Consider the following 17,338-nt stretch of genomic DNA (forward strand, 5'->3'; position numbering starts at 1 on the left):
CATTATGGTTGTGCATTGTTGATTTTTTTTTGTCAATACTGCATTGTTTTGATATATATATATTTTTAAGTTTAACACAATTTATTTTCATTATAAAGCCATATTATATATAAGTTATTTGTGTAAATATTTATATGTTATCAAAAATTATGTTCAACTAACCTTAACTATTTATTTTACTACTTAAAAATGTATTCTGTCAGTTTCTTGCTTTAAGAACAAAAAAGATTGTATTTATTTTTGTAAATATACATATATTTATGTGTATGCCATGTTAAACAAATGTTTTATAAACAATATTACGAACTATCATCTTCATCAGAATCTGTTTCTTCTTCTGCGTCTTTTAACCATTCAATTAGTTTGTTTGCTTTTTCTCTTATGTTTCTAGCAAACTGAGTGTCCTCTTCCTTTTCATGCCACTTAAGAATTGATTCTTCGCTCAGTATGTTCATGTTATACAAATGATGTATTACTTTGACTATAACTGTGTTGAGCATCTCTTCACCTTTGGCAATGTCTTCGATTGCAGACAGGCAGTCTTCACATGAATCCATAGTTTTGATGTAATTCTTCAATACTGGCAAAAAGTAGTCTAACTTAGACTGCAATTGTGCATAATACCGTACTTGATTTAGAGCCTCAAGCTCGGCTTTGGTGTTCAGCGTCAACATTGCTCGAATCACCTGAAAGTTGGCTTCTCTATAATTGATATTGTATGCGTACCGTGATGAATTAATTTCTAGTATTAGGTTATCACAGTGCACGTGATCTTCAAAACCTCTGATCAACGAATCCACGACCTCGGAGTAGAACATACACGTGTCATCAGGAATGGATGCTGCAACTGATGCAGTGTCATCGTTGTCTGACGAAGAGCAACTATTGTTTGACCAAGTTCTTTTCCGAAAGGTCAGGCCTCTCACATCTTGATCGTCATCGGAATCAGAATCGTTTTCTGTATCGTAAGCATACGCTTTAGCACTTAACTTTTTTGACTTGTTAGTTAAGTCAGAACTGAGTATGCGCATTAGCTTCAAATTTGTGTTTGGTTCGATCACGACTCCACTGCCAAGAATACAGCTGTCTGAGATGTTGCTGCTCTCTTTGATTGTACAATTTTCTCCAATGACCGAGAAACTTATGACGGATCTGTCGTTGACGGTGACACCATTAAAAAGGTAAGAGTTTTCTATAGTGACATTATTGCCGATTGTACAATTTTTTCCAATGACCGTGTTGGATATGTGAGTACCGCTACCAAATCTCGAGTCAGATCCCACGACTGTGTTGTTACCCAAGTTACAGGTCAGAGCTAGCTTCAAGTTTTCACCTATATAGACGTTTCCGTACCTGAGACTGTATTTGTCAACCACTTCCGGAACCTGAGGGTAAGTCCACCGGTGCAACACGTCCCGGGTGACCCGTTGGTACGACGGCCAGTCAAATACCTCGCCGGCGTATCCATCGCCGTCCACTACATGAGCATAAAGTGTGCTGTTCAATATCTCCTCGTTGATGAGCAACCCCTTGACGAAATCATCCTTGGTCTGAAAGTCAAAATTGTCGGCGAACAGCGGCGGAACGGCCGTCGAACAGATGACCACGTTCGTGTCGATCAGGTCACGCCTGATGTTCACCGTGCTGTCGAGCACCAGCTCCAGTGGCAGGCTGATCTTACCTCGGGCCCTGTTGTGAAACAGTACCCTGCCCGTGTCGGCAGCCAACACGATCGTCTGGTCCGCGGCCGAGGAAGTGTTCGGGTCACCGGACTGTTGGTAAACAATGGTCATGACGGCACCTCTGTCACTACTTTGTCGCAGGCTCTTGAAACGTTTTACGAGTGGCAAGAGTGGCAGCTGGCCCACGACGTTGCCCCACAGCAGCACGAAGTCGTTTCGGATAAGCGCACACGCGTCCAAGTGTCGGAGCACGTCGCCAAACGACCGACAGGTGTCCGAAGTGGTATAGACGACGTTCAGCCGCTGAGCGCCGGCCGCGCGCTGTACGGAGGCTTTGATGCGGTCTGCACTTCCACTGGAGCAGAACACGATAACGTCCACGATACCCGAAGACTCGAGCATGTCCAGCGTGTAGTGGAGCAGCGGCCGGTTGACGAGCGGCATCAGGCACGCGCTGTCCCCGTCTGCGGCTGGCCAAAAATTTTTGTGGAAGAAGCTGGCCACAACCACGGCCTGCAGCACGTCCTGCTTTTGCACCTTGCTGGCGCTCATGGTGGACGGCGACCAGGGTACACTCGCTGCTCCAGATCACCGAATGAAGACGTCGACGGAGTGGATAACGTCGTCGAAGAATCCGGATCCTGAAGTGTTTCAGCGTTCGTCTTCGTTTCTCCGCGTACTTTTTTTTTTTGATCCTTTGACGTGATACGCAGATAACGCGCCAGAACTACAAGTCTACAACTGATACTGTGGCGCGATATACCAGCAGCTGCTGATTACCAGACAGTGATAACCGTGGACAATAATAATAATAACATAAGCAAAATGAGCGACCAATCAGAAGCGTTCACATTTGTTATCAGTATTTGTGAGAATCACATTTCTTATTTTCAATTATTCTTAAATCGTACACTAATATCATAGATTATGCATTTATGATAATCCGTGCTAATATACTAGGTATGCATATTGGAGCTACAGAGCCTTGATAATCAAGGTCTATAATTGATGGAAATACAGCGTATTATTTTAAAGCCCATATTAGCGACGAGTCACTGATTTAGGTCTTCGATATGCGCATGCGCATATTTATTAATATATTTATTTCGTCGCATAATTATCCATAGGCCGTACTCAAGGACCAAGGTCAAAATATATCAAATTAACATGTGGATAAATAAGCGACGAATTACATCGCGCATACGCATATTAAACACTAATTAATTCGATAACTCCTTGCTAATATCGGCTTCATTTTTTATCTTTTGCATTGGTATAATACGCTGTGGCTCTAACCATAGGATATTATCTGAGCATTTATTAAAATCATTATGGGATAGGTAAAATCTTTAATCATACAAATGTATTCTTAATAAGTTTTAACTGTGATTTTTAAAATATATAATAATATGGAAAAGCAAATAACGAAACTGTAAATAATAATATTTCATCTTTTATTATATCTCCATCATAAACACAAAGCATAAGATCTTTTCATAATAATACCTATCAATATTTGATACCTATTAAAATATCAATACATAATTTACCTTCTTTTTTAAATTTTTTTCCACTTTTCTTTCCACAGTTGTATTGATTTTAATTGGGATTCTTCCAATAGTTCCAATTAGTCATCATCAAATTTGTAGCTTGTTTTTATTGTTGCTGCTATTGTGTCAATCTTTTCATCATTTACGTCAATAATAACGGTAAAATACAATTGCGCGCATTTTTCCTTTTTCATAATATGATTGCGCACGTTTTAATGGGACAATAAAACATACATTTTGGGTAAGATATATGTACGATTGCTCGTAAAACTTCATGCGATGTTGCCAAACTAGGCATAATTTAATTTAGTGGTAGTATCCAAAAAAAAAATTGAAGGTAATTTAATTTTGCTTGATCTAAAAGTTTTTAATAATAATTTAGTCAAAATTCATACAGATTCAATGCAATTAAGAATAAAATAGACGGACAAATCATAAAATGCATATAAAAAATATCCTAATATGTTAATTAATGTATACCATCAATGCATCAACAGTCAAAAAATAAAACGAGATTATAATATTATTTTTACAATTTTATTAGGTTTATAAAGCTGGTTAAGTTCACTTAAATAAATAATTAATTCATCAGGGGTCTTGTTATTTTTATAATTATTATACAAACTAATAGTTTTATTATTGAGTAGCTTATCTTTTTTTGGCATTTTATTAATAGAACCTTTTTGGACGATCGAATACAGGGAAATTCCAGTACCCCCCCTCCCCCCAAAAAAATCTAATTTCGGTTCCAGACAAATTTTAATCGATTTTCATAATAATATGTACACGGCGCATTGTATAGGCAATAGTCATACATTACCATAAATTACATTTAACTGTATGCGTAAATGTATCTGTATTGACTATACAATGCGCCGTGTTACATATTATAAAAACCGAGCGTGCCAGATCTCGCGCGATACTCAGTTTCACTTCTATCGCGAAGTAATAAAAAAATTACTCGGAGGAATTAAAAAAAACAATATAAATGTATCAAACTGATTCATTTGACATGTTTTATTAATAAAGTGAAATAATTATTATTTAGGTATTTGTGTAAAATATCCTTTTTGCAACCATCAATGTTTTTCGATGAAATAGACGATTTGTGGATTTAACATAATATCGGTTAGTGTTATTAAATTTAATCTAGAATGTAACAGTATACCTTTAGGCTTTATGTGTAGTCCATATTGAACATTTGGGTATATTATACAGTCACAATAATCTTTCAAATGATGCTTGGCGTACGTTAAAAAGGTCTAAATACAACCATTCTAACCTGCAGTAACCACGTAGCACCCATGATAAGGTGATTTAAATGCGGAGGAACGTCTGGTTAGTTTCCATTATACCAATATACAACTCGTATATACAATGTGTGTTGGGTATGTTATGGTATTTATTCGTTCCTGTATGTATACGATGTATTGGTAATTTAATTCAATCATTATGGTTTGAATTAAATATGTTTTTTTTTAACGGTGCCATTAATTAAAATTTATAAATGACTGTCAATATATATTAGATATAATTAAATATAATATTAGATATTATTAAATATAGTACTCGTAGACGTCTGTATCTACAAGCATATACATTTAATTTATAAAATACTAAAAGTATATTTCAAACGACTACAGAAGAATCTTTATCTGTATCATTTCGTCGAAAATTATTTATTTTTTTTACTAAGAAACTTGATGAGAACCATTAGTTTCGACTTAAAACTGATTTATACATCGTATTTTGACGAAATTATCTGTGACAAAGATATACCAATATCAAGTAAAATATTTCTCGAGTACATTACTACGGAATCGGATAAAAACATTCGAAAAACATTTATGGATCTATTGAATAATAGTCAGAAAGAAAATGTGACCGCTGAAGATAATATGGTATATCGGTATATGCATAAGATATAAATTTATTTAAAAAATTAAAAACGCGTGAACCATTTCATTTATGCGATGACGACGATGACGGCATTTATATTACAGTGGCCCGTAATTAAAATCGAAGAATTCGAAAAAATATTCAACGGTATTCTGAATAAATATCAATAGCATCATCGAATGCGTTTACACCAAATTAATAGTGTCTTGTAAAGGTACCTACCCGATGTTGTTGTATATACATTTAAAATATTAATGGCAGTTTACTTCTGATTAATTTTTACTCCAAACATGTTTTGTATAATAAATTCTGTGATACAAATAAACTTAAAACCCTATCTTAACCAACGTGCATTGGAACAAAGCCTCAAACGACGTATAATTTTAAATAATTGGAACATAATATTATTATATTTTATGAAAAAAACGTCCATCAGAATACATTTCTTTTGACAAATATGCATTAAAAATTTTAAACGTAATTTAAATATGTAAATACAATACTAAATAGGAACAAAAGTAAAATTCGTAAATTAATATTGGTGGACTAAGTTGACTTGGGAAAAAAATGTGTGGAACAAAAGGTCCGTTTGGCTGTGTATTCGTCGTATCAGTAGTAGCGCTCTCTTGTGACGTTGCAATACAATCATTTTATCAATATTTTCGCGGATAATCGACGACAGTCAGCAGTCAGCACTGAGTTTGAGTACAGACTACTGAGTCAGTGTTTGTTCGGTGAATTATAGTGGGCTTTATTTTGTCTTTTCACTTTTCATTACAACTAGCCACTAGGTAATATCTACAAAGTACAAAGCGATCGATCTGTTATCTTGGTTGGCTGTGCATAGTGTGCATTACTACGATCACAATCATTTACCCTGTCGTGCAGAAACGTACGATTAACTAAATAATAACCAATAATTGACTGCCTGCGTGCATTAGACAACAGACAGTTAATATAACAAAAAGGTTGTTGGTTTACTGTTTGAGTTACGAAGTCGAAATGTCGAGCAACGAAGAAAAAGCCATGGCCCTGTTAACCGAAGCGGACAAGAAGCTCAACTCGTCAAAAGGACTCTTTTCCTCGTTATTTGGGTGAGTGTTGAGTACTCTTGTAAAATATAAACGAGGGTGGTCGTAGATTGCAAAACTCGATTTCTGAACTAGTATTAGAGGTGGGGTGGGGGTTTCAGGTGTCGAAGTTTTCGAGTAGTGATCGATTTGGAAAGTTGGCGTGGCTTAAAAGCAAGTATGCATTGGTTTTCTTTCTGTATCTGGTGAAAGGTAGGTGGGAACCATCAAAATTGTCATTTTTCGTGTTTCTCAATTAGTATAGACAATAACAATGCTGCTAACCTGTTTTTAATCTTCTTGATTGTTAGGTAATCGATTTCGGTTGCTTATTTTTGAGAAATTCTGTCTTAAACAACTTCACTAATGTAAAATCACACACTGTGCTGGTTTCTCTAGAAGCCGACACATCATAGAGTTAATACCAAGGATAATTTGTTATCAGAAAATTCTTATGTATTTAGACTTCATTCCATCTTGTTCACTTCTTGTACCTATGTATTTATTAATGTAAGCAATTGTTTGCTTTGAGGATAAATAATTTAAATATATAAGCCATATAGCAGTCGTACAAGTATTTGTTTTAATCATGTGTTACATTTAAATCATTTGAATACTGAATGCCATTATACGCTATTTATTCCTTTTACACTACTTATAATACAAAATAATGTTGATTTTAGAATATTTAATTATTTTTATGAATTTAAATATTAATGATTTTCATCCTCCTTTTCTCCATGCTTATATTTACATTAAACACAATTTTGATTTACCTATTAGTGTGGAATATTGAAAATGTATGTATTTTGTGTGTCAAATAAAATTCTGTAGCTATTTTGAATTAGGGATTTTGTTAGTTATTTAATTACAAAAGAACCTCAATTAACCATGCTTACTCTTCCAAATATTTAAAAATAATACTACACATTACATATGTAAGGGACAGACAAATATTTTAAATTGGAATATATTATACGCTATCGTCAAATGCTACTGACATTTTTGATGACATTAATAGTAACAAAGACTGATTACTACATATTTTAAGCCCCGATTGATTTGTTATATATACATGTATAGATGTATAAAAAGTCTATTAACTGTGGTTTTCATTTATCTATGTGAGCCCTCCCTGCCATTACTCTGAATAATCAAGGTTCTACTGTATAGTTATTTAAACATTAAAAATATATCTGATATAGGTTACGTAACCTAACCTGATGCTTTATTAGAAGTTGAAATAGGTGACCTAACCTTCCCCAGCCTGTCTACCTATCTATCTACCTAAAAATAATCAGGAAATCATATTTGTCCGCAGTTTTTTTTCCAATATATTTCTTGTAATCTTTAGTATCTTTAGTAGTATTCTTTTCTACTTATACCAAAATGCATATAACGTAATATATTATATTTTAAATATCAGTGGTCTAGATTGTGTAGGTATCTAATATAATTTAGTATAAGAAATTTAATATATTTTATTTAATATAATTTTTTTAATGACTCTTAGAAAAATGAAAAATAATTTTGGACAGTATGTACTTAACAATCTTTTTATGTTTTTAGTAACTAACTATTCTTAATTTACATAGAAATTAGTTTTATACTAAATATGTATTTTTTATATGTACCTACTATGATTAGGCAAGTATAAAGTGCAATTTAATTGTTATTTTTTAGGAATGTTTCTAAGGTAGAAGATGCAATTGATTGCTATCAACGTGCAGCAAATTTATTTAAGATGGCAAAAAAATGGTCACAAGCTGGTAGAGCATTTATTTTGGCTGCTGATCTCAACTCTAAATCGGGCCGTAAACATGATGCTGCTACAAATTATGTAGACTCTGCAAACTGTTTTAAAAAAACTGATCCAAATGGTATGATTGAATATTTAATATATAGTATTTTATTTTTTAAGTATTTTCAATTACATGAACAAAAATCAGAGTGTTATGCTTATGAGTTATGACTTTGTATTTTTATATTATGCTTGTTTTTCAGTATAAACTATTCAAATATTTTATAAGCTTACTATTAATTTTTGTTGTAAATAAAAGTCTTTAAAAAAACAGTATCTAAGCAAGCTATCACATATACAATTTCTTTATGAAGTTATTACTCATATATTTTATTTTATTTAAGCACTAAAATTTTATTTTAATCCTTTTATATAGATATTAATATTAAAAGTATTAGTTTTCATTGTCTTAAATATCTTTATTTTGTATTCATCTGCTATAATTATATGACATAAAATTGTTTGTTATTTTTTTATTATAGAAGCAGCAATATGTCTGGAAAAAGCTATCGACATCTATACAGATATGGGTCGTTTTACAATGGCTGCGAAACAACATCAAAATATAGCGGAAATGTATGAGACTGAAGCTGTTGATCTAGAACGTGCTATAACCAACTATGAAAAGGCTGCAGATTATTTTATGGCTGAAGAAAGTAAGAGTTCAGCTAACAAATGCAAACTTAAGGTGGCACAGTATGCTGCACAACTGGAAGACTATGACCGAGCCATTCAGATATATGAAGAGGTATAATTGTAGCTGATGTGTAACATTGGTTTCAATCGGTAAATTAATAGTTTATTATTTTTTATCGTTGTGCTTTTTTATCATAGGTTGCTGGGACATCATTAGACAGTTCTTTGTTGAAGTACAGCGCAAAAGAATATTACTTCCGAGCAGCTTTATGTCATTTGTGTGTTGATGTGCTTAATGCTCAACTGGCCATGAATCAATACACTGAACGATATCCCGCATTCCAAGATAGTAGAGAATACAAATTATTACAGGTGAATAATAATATTTAAAAAAATATTTTGTTTTTGTAATAGTTACTTTAGATTAATTAACTGATGCAAAATACAACATAAATTCATATGTATATACATTTTTTATGAAAAATGTAGGTATTACATATTTTTACAACTTTATGTTGGTTGTCAACTATTGATTTTAATTAAAATAATAGATATATTTTTATTTGGTATTTTATTTAAGGCAATCATGAAACTCATAACACTGGTTTTTATTTACAAAAACTATTATTATTTTAAATGTATAAGCATTCTATAAACAGTCGAAAAACTTATTTTATCTATATCATACTGTTTGAACTATGAAAATTGTTTAGTATTTTGAATAATAATCTTCTATTGCTATTTTCATAGTCTAATTTTATCATATGATTTTATATAGAACAATTTAATACATGTATATTGTGTATAATAAGTTGCAAAAAAAAAAAAAAAATGTTAAACTTAGCTTGTGTTATAAAACATTTCAAGATTTATTTTTAAATTAATTATTTTTTTCTTTAGGTGTTGTTAAACCACATTCAAGAACAGAATGCTGATGGTTTTACTGAAGCTGTTAAAGATTATGATTCCATATCACGGTTGGACCAATGGTACACAACAATACTATTGCGCATTAAGAAACTGGTAAACGACACTCCAGATTTACGTTAATTTGTTTATAAATAAGTACATATTTTTAAATTCCTTAATTTATAAAGTTACTCTCATAGAAAGCAAAAAAAAAAAAGTGTACAATAATTGTATATATTTTCATTCTTTGCATAATACTTAAATGTCAGGAAGTGAAACTTATATAATATAATGTTACATTTTTTTTTTTTTTGCACAACATGTTTGCAAGTTTGTGGTTTTATTTAAACGATATTCAACTATTCAATTATTGAAAATCATTTAAAAAGAACTTAGATTTGACAGGTGACAATTTTTTTGGTGTTTATAGATTTGTTATAAAATGTCCTAACCTAGTATCTTATAATATTTTTAAAAAATAGCCTACATTCCTTTATGTATGTTAAATGTCGATTTGCAATGTCGCTTGTTATTCTATTTGGTGCAGCTACCTATAATGTTTGACTAAAAGCACTTGTGTTTGTTTGCTGAAACGTTTTGCACAAAAAAATAAAAAAAATTTTCCAAAAAAAAAAGAATTAGTAATGAAATCAATCATCCTAATTATTATAATTTTTTTTTTTTACAAATTATATTGTATTTACGTCAAGTATGAATTAAGTATACATGTATTAAAAATCGAACAGCAAAAAAATATATTAATAATTAAATTATTGTAATATAGAAGTCTAGATGAGCTACGTTGTATAGAAAAAAATCGTAGGCTTATTATGTGTTGCTGTAGAGAATTATAATACATTTACATGACTAATTACATAGTATATTATATTATATTCATATTATTAACCAATATTGTTAATGTTTATTATTATTGATTTTTTTTTTTATTGTAAATAGAATATTGTTACAGAATTTTTTTTCTAATCTAAAATTTACTTTGAAATTTGATTTAATACTATTTTATGACTGTCAACTTTATTAGTTATTTACCAATGGTGTTGATTATGTTGTTTAAATTTATAAAGATATTATTATTATTATCATCATTATTATTGAATTTTGTACATACATGTTTTTTAAGTTTAGTATAATAGAATTTGGAACCGAAAATAGATATTTCAAACATTATTATGGTAATGCACTTATTGTTTTATTTATTACCTATTGGCTATTTGTTATGTGTTGATAAGTTTGTACGATCAAATTGTACAGGAGGTAGAACAAGTGTTGTCTTAGGTGTAGGTATTATTTTAATAATTATGAAGTTACTGTAAAAATCAAAATGTATGACTTGTTACATAATAAATTGTGTATACATCCAAAAATACTTTTGTTTAGTATCTATGTTATAATTTGTTGCATGAGTTCTATCTATCAAATGTTCTAATAAGTTTTAGTAATATAAATTAGATAACTTATTAACTGATTTTCTCATATTAATTCAAAATTATTGTAGTACTTCAAACAAAGTAGTGATATTTTTTTAGGCGGAGACTCCTAGTATTTTTTAAAGATAATTCTTTTGCTGTTGGAAAGATCATATTTACTTAGATACAAAAAGAGTGGAATTGCAAATTTTATATTAATCATTCATTCATTCATTCAAAAAATTCAATAGTATAATAGTTATTTACGAAAAAATTGGTTTTTCATATAGTTAAATTAGTATGACGTTTGTCATTTTTAAAAATAATTTATAAATAAATAATTAATGTGATGTTAAACCTTTTTAATAATGACTTTTATGATTTTAAATTTGACATGACTATTTATTTTGTGAGCTGGGAAGTTAAAATTGTTTACTTCATGGTGCTATTAACCTTTATCCAGATTCCAGAGTCACCTTGAAATATGAATGCAGGGAATTACAATATATATAGTAATTTAGTGGATACTGTGGATTTTTTTTTAAATCACTGGAGAATATCAACTTATACTAAATTAAACGAGCTGAGTCCACGTGCTAACTATAACATCACAGTGCTCAAATAAAATAGAATAATTGTTGTATAAAAAAGATTAAATGCTCTGCTGTAACAAGCCAAGATGAAAACTTGTTAAGTTAAAATAAATATACCATAATGTAATAATAAACCATATTTATTTATTAACTATATAGATAAAATATTGAACTATAGATCTGTCATAATCCTATATTAATAGCTAATAAAAAAACAAATAAAAACATTTATACATCAAAACTGTTTGTTTTTAATTTGATTTGAGATTTATATCTTATGTCATTGCAATGGAATTCTCATTGTTTATCTGTATGTTCGTTCAGCACAATTTTTATGCTAGATATGCAGTCAGAATGAAAATAAACTAAACATGTACATTTATCTTGTACCTATATCGCAACCTATTAATTGTAATCTTTGACTTCAGACTTCCGGGCAAATAATGGCATCTAAAAAAATCATTACCTCAATATTAATAATCTATAGATAACAGTGTAGTAAGAGTAAATTTATTAAGTAGCCAGTAGTTATGATAATCTATGCAAAATAAACAATTCATATTATAAATTAATATCATGTACCTATAATCTATGATCTATCATATTATTCAAATAGTTAATAGTTAATATCCTAGGCATTAGGTAACAATCAAATTTGACTGAATGCATGAATTTTCATTAAGTATGCAGCTAGTGGGTAATGCTCTGCTGTATATTAAGTGTCTAGAGAGTATAGTCATGGTAATGGACGTGTTATATTTGAATTCAATAATCATTGTATACAAAAAATGATTCTGAACGATTATGGTTTGTCAGGCTATAATATTGCTAATATTACATGTATAATATTTTATTATTTAAAATTAATTTTCGCCAATAAAATTATGTTTGAAAAAATGATTGTGTGTATACTGTATGCAATATATTACATAATAATGTTCTCTAATAGTTTTAAGTAGGTACTCACGAATAATATTTTTAAATTACAAAACAATAATTACAATTGTATTACTCTTGGTTTTAATATGTAATTTTGCCCAAATTTTAGCTTAAAATGTCTACAAAATTAATGTGTTTGTAATTTGTATAACTTTTAGATTATTTGGTAACAATATAACCTGCTTACGAGGATATTTTTTCTTAATGTTCAATTCTGTGTCAAACAAATAGAACATATAATTTTATTATTTGTTGTTAATTAAATATTCATTTGATAATTCAAGTTTAGAAAAAGTTAGTTTAAAAAAAAAACTCGTAATTTTCTTATGCCTATAACTTTTTCAATAAAATTGCAATATTTTGAAATATTATTAATTTAACACTTGGTGAAAATCTCACGTATCTACGGGGTTTTTTTTGAGTTACACTAAAAATGTAAATTTATTTTTTCACAAATTGGTCTTGTATAGAATTCTGACTTTTTCCTTGAACCTGCAAGAAGCTTTGTTAAGAGTCAACTTGGGTGGACTATTTGAATCACTTTCATGACTTCGACGGCTTAAAATATTTGAAATTAGAGTTAATCAAATCATAGGTATAATATTGAAAAATAGCGAGTATGGACAGTAAATTATTACGCAACGTTCAAGTGCAATGTTATTTGTTGACAATTTTTAGCGTTCTTATTTTTAATAATTATTTGTAAAATACTAATATGTATTAATTGTGTTTAAAATTAGGTAGATATATAGTAAGTATGACGATAAACGACAGCTGAAAGGAAAAAATGTTTTACGGAATCAACCAGTCAATAGAACTAAAAATCAATCGACTTGCATTGATTGCTATGGATAGGTAAATATGATTAGCATTTGTTGGGGACGTTTGGATCCTGGCCTCCTGCGCCACTGAGTTATTTATTTTTATGGATGAGGCTATGTGGGAGGAATGAGCTTCATACATTTTTTCCACTTATGCACAGAATGGCTGTTTCTTGATGGTCCAAGAATAATAGGTGTAACATCCGATGAGTACCTAATCATTTTTCTGGGAATTATTTGTGTATTTGTATTAAAAATTCATTTGGTATTTTATTATTCGCGTATGTCCAATAAATTATGTTGTTGGTAAGTTATTTCTACGTCGCTTTCCCAAGTAAGTAGGTACCTATACAGGGTGATTCTTTTATCAAACAACACTCATTATTTCAAAAACTATTGAATTTTTTCAAATTTTTTTTTTTTCAAAATTTTGGAACCATCTTGTTCTAGAACTATATATTTTTTTAAATATTTTCACCCTTATATTTATCAGGCTAACTATTATCAACTTTTGATTTTCAAATGACAACCTATACTTAAAATTTGATAAACTAAAAAGGCTATTTTTTCAATGAATTTTCACGTTTAAATTTTCATTTTTCGTCAATTCGTTTACAAGATATAGCCTCCCAAAGTTGGGTGGTTTTGGGTGGTGTTTGTGTGTTATAGGTGTATGTTAGGTGGTATTTACACACAAACACCATATAAGTGTTGTTTGATAAAAGAATCACCCTGTATTATAATAGGTATTAGGAGGTACCTACTATAGTGTACTACAGCAGAAGAGGCCGTCTAGTATAATGGACTGTTTAAAAACAGATCGCCTTAAATTAAAGTAGGTACCTATACCTATGTCTTATATATAAATAAATAAATATATATATAATGTACTATGTACCCACTACCCACATATGAGTTTAGCCTTAAATAAAACATCGTCTCCGACATGAAATTACTTTGAATTTATTATTAATTATTATATTATAATACTGTACGCCTAAACTCTTTAGATGAACTAAGATAAAGTTTCAGCTACCTATAATAGCACATCGTTATAATATCATATAGATACCTAGTTAGATATATATAAAGTGCCTACTAAGCCTCACCTATAAAGTAATATTTTAATATAAAGTCACGCAAAAGTACGCCTATAAAATATATTACCACTAAACTTGTCTTATGCTCATAGTTTAACGACAATATAATAACTAGGGCCCAGAAGTTCATGCATTTGCATGTTTTTTTTTTGAACCATTAGATTTATTGCTAAGTGAGCTACAAATGCATTTCAAGACACTACGAAAAACATATCAAAAGTTTAAAGTGCATATTTTATAATTTATATAGATACAGTATGAAAGTTCGTAAATAAAAAAATAAATACATTTATATTAAGTGAACTTACTACCTAGATATTAATATATTATATTTTTTAAATTTCCATTTGACATTAAAAACAATATTTTTCTTCAATTTGTTTTCAAACATATATTTATACATTTTAACTACAGCTAGCTTTATTGGCTTTATCTTATTACGTCGATCGACGGGCGTGTCCGTGCCGAATTTAATGTGTTTAACCTGCTCAATATAATACCTATTCCATTACGGTAATAGTTATCGAATATTGTAATATTGGTAGTTATCTTTATCGCCGATAACGATTCTTTCGTCTTTTTGTAAAATTATAGAATGTAGTCAGTTTTTGATTTCTCATTTATATTGTTTGACGTGTTCCGTGAAGTAATATCGAGTGTCCGTCTTTTTTGATTAAATTGTTTTAAAATGCCGAAAGTAAAAACTACGTTAGTGAGTTCGGTGAACATATTTTCGCGTTCGACGGGAGTGTATTATTTTTTAAGATATGCGAGGTAATGGTAAAAAGTACGAAAAACGTTTCAGTGTCACTCAGCATTTGAGTACTGAAAAACATATAAGAGCCTTTAATCGTCAAAATAAAAATACAACTCAACAGCTAATTACTACTACACCAACATGAAAATCCGAGTTTTCTAAGGATTTATGTGAAGCATTCTTAAAATGAATCATTCCTTTAGAAAACATATGTCAATGACTGATATTACGACGAATGAGATGAGAAATGAAATACTTAATAAAAAATCTTGGTGTCTATAGATGAGACAACAGATATGGAAGGACGATATGTTGCCAATGTGGTAATTGGAACATTAATAATTGACGGACCAGGTAAAATTTTTTTACTTGCATCGGAAGTATTGGAAAAAGCAAACCACATGACAATTAGTATGTTATTTGCTAAAACTCTTTTTTCTTTGTGGCCAAATGGAATCAAGCATGACGATGCTCTTTTATTTGTAACCGATGCAGCACCATATATGGCGAAAGCGGCAAAATCCATTCAAACATTCTATTATAAAATGGTTCATATAACCTGCCTCGCGCCCTCGCCCATGGTTTGCATCGTGTATGCGAGAAAATCCGTGAAGAATTTCCAAAAATTGATGAACTTTATTTCGAATATGAAAAAAGTGTTTTTAAAGGCGCCAGCTCGCGTTGAACTGTTCAGAAGAGAAGCCCCAGAAGTGACATTGCTTCCTACTCCTATCATTACGCGTTGGAGAACCTAGTTAAAAGTCGCATTGTACTATTGTGAGAATTTAAAAAAAATACGTTAATTTATTAAATTCTGATGATGCCCTAGCCATTGGAAAAGTTAAAAAAAATATGTCAGAAACAAATTTAGAATCAGATTTAGTTTTTATATATTAAACAAATAATGGATTTCTGGCTACGGCTATTACAAGTTTAGAAACTCAGTTAACTTTTTTAACTGACGTAATTATAAACGTGGAGAGTGCTGAAAATAAATCAACTACATTAAAATGTTCCAAAGGCATTACAATTTATAAAAAATTTGAAAAAGTCATTGAAAAGAATCTGGGCTTTAAAATACTATCCAAAATTTCCAAAATTATGCTGGGAGAAGAAATGGCAGTGGATAATTTACCTGAAGATTTTTCATGTGATCATTTAATATATTTTAAATACGCGCCAATTTCTTCGGTTGACCTAGAGCGGAGCTTTTCGGTGTACAACAATATGTTGGCAGATAACAGGCAGTCGTTTATATTTGAGAATTTATCAAAATCGTTGATTGTAAATGCAATGATTAAAAATGTTTATAAATCAATGAAATAATTTTAGATTCTGAACGAAGTGATGAATGTATTGATTTTACAATGATGTCTGTTTTTTAGATTCTGAACGAAGTGATGAATGTATTGATTTTACAATGATGTGGTTTTTTTTTTGTGTCTGTGTACAGCATAACTAGTCGAAATAATGCTTCAATTTCAAACTTTGGGGGTGGTTTCCGATGTAAAAGTGAATATCCTTGGTGCATTATAGAGGTAAAAAGCAAACATTTTCCAACAGTTTTCAAAAAAATCGAGAAAAACAAAAAAAAAAATGACAGAAAAACGGGAATTTTTACACTAAACCAGTTTTCGACTAAATACATTTTTTTATATGGTTGTAATTCAAAAACTAATCACTGTAAATACTTGAAATTTTCACCAAATGTTTATGTTAGTGTTATCTATATACAGTTTAATTTAAAAAAAAATTTTGATTTTTTTTTGAGTTATTTATAGACCACTGAAATTTTCGATTTTTTTGAGATCTCTAAAAAATCTTGAAAATTTGCAAGTAATTTTGAAGATGAAGAATAATAAAATTTTTTGTGTTTATAACTAAGGATTAAAAATACAACACTGAGTTTTCCGTAAGTTTTCCTCAAGTAGCCATAGAGAAAACTCGAAGCATCATTATGGGAAAAATTTTAAGTGCGTTTGAATTTTAAATTTTTACGAAATAGCGTAACGATATTTTATCCTCAAACGATTTTAAATATTTGTTATTATTCAAAAAGTATAAGTCGTAGATACATGAAAATTTTACCAGTTATTTAGATTGGCATTTTCTTTACATGATTTATATTTCAAAATATTTTGACTTTTTTTGAGA

At 30.1% G+C, this 17,338-nt stretch overlaps 2 protein-coding genes and 1 pseudogene across 2 annotated transcripts; 2 read left to right on the plus strand and 1 right to left on the minus strand.

Annotated features, from left to right (window-relative positions):
- Positions 1-203: 203 nt before the first annotated feature.
- eIF2Bepsilon (eukaryotic translation initiation factor 2B subunit epsilon) lies at positions 204-2,425 on the minus strand. The gene has a single exon (XM_015513118.2). The coding sequence runs from the start codon at positions 2,232-2,234 to the stop codon at positions 300-302; it is 1,935 nt and encodes a 644-aa protein (XP_015368604.2). The 5' UTR covers positions 2,235-2,425; the 3' UTR covers positions 204-299.
- Positions 2,426-5,812: 3,387 nt separating this feature from the next.
- On the plus strand, positions 5,813-10,932 carry alphaSnap (Alpha-soluble NSF attachment protein). Its single transcript, XM_089224011.1, has 5 exons — positions 5,813-6,225; positions 7,885-8,081; positions 8,485-8,750; positions 8,837-9,010; positions 9,539-10,932. Exons 1-5 carry the CDS (start codon positions 6,134-6,136, stop codon positions 9,686-9,688), a joined length of 879 nt encoding a protein of 292 aa, XP_089080137.1. The 5' UTR covers positions 5,813-6,133; the 3' UTR covers positions 9,689-10,932.
- Positions 10,933-15,063: 4,131 nt separating this feature from the next.
- Positions 15,064-16,758, plus strand: LOC149057599 (uncharacterized; annotated as a pseudogene).
- Positions 16,759-17,338: the final 580 nt, after the last annotated feature.

Source organism: Diuraphis noxia, unplaced genomic scaffold (genome assembly GCF_037042655.1).
Source record: "Diuraphis noxia isolate RWA-SAM2 unplaced genomic scaffold, SU_Dnox_SAM2 contig0003, whole genome shotgun sequence".
NCBI classification, from domain to species: domain Eukaryota; kingdom Metazoa; phylum Arthropoda; class Insecta; order Hemiptera; family Aphididae; genus Diuraphis; species Diuraphis noxia.

What these genes read in the sequence shown, in the direction of transcription:
- eIF2Bepsilon (XM_015513118.2), bottom strand. Translation starts at nt 2,234, where the DNA reads ATGAGCGCCAGCAAGGTGCAAAAGCAGGACGTGCTGCAGGCCGTGGTT.
- alphaSnap (XM_089224011.1), top strand. Translation starts at nt 6,134, where the DNA reads ATGTCGAGCAACGAAGAAAAAGCCATGGCCCTGTTAACCGAAGCGGAC. An exon ending in CCATTCAGATATATGAAGAG is followed by an intron (nt 8,751 to 8,836) that starts GTATAATTGTAG and finishes TTTTTATCATAG; the next exon opens with GTTGCTGGGACATCATTAGA. An exon ending in GAGAATACAAATTATTACAG is followed by an intron (nt 9,011 to 9,538) that starts GTGAATAATAAT and finishes TTTTTTCTTTAG; the next exon opens with GTGTTGTTAAACCACATTCA.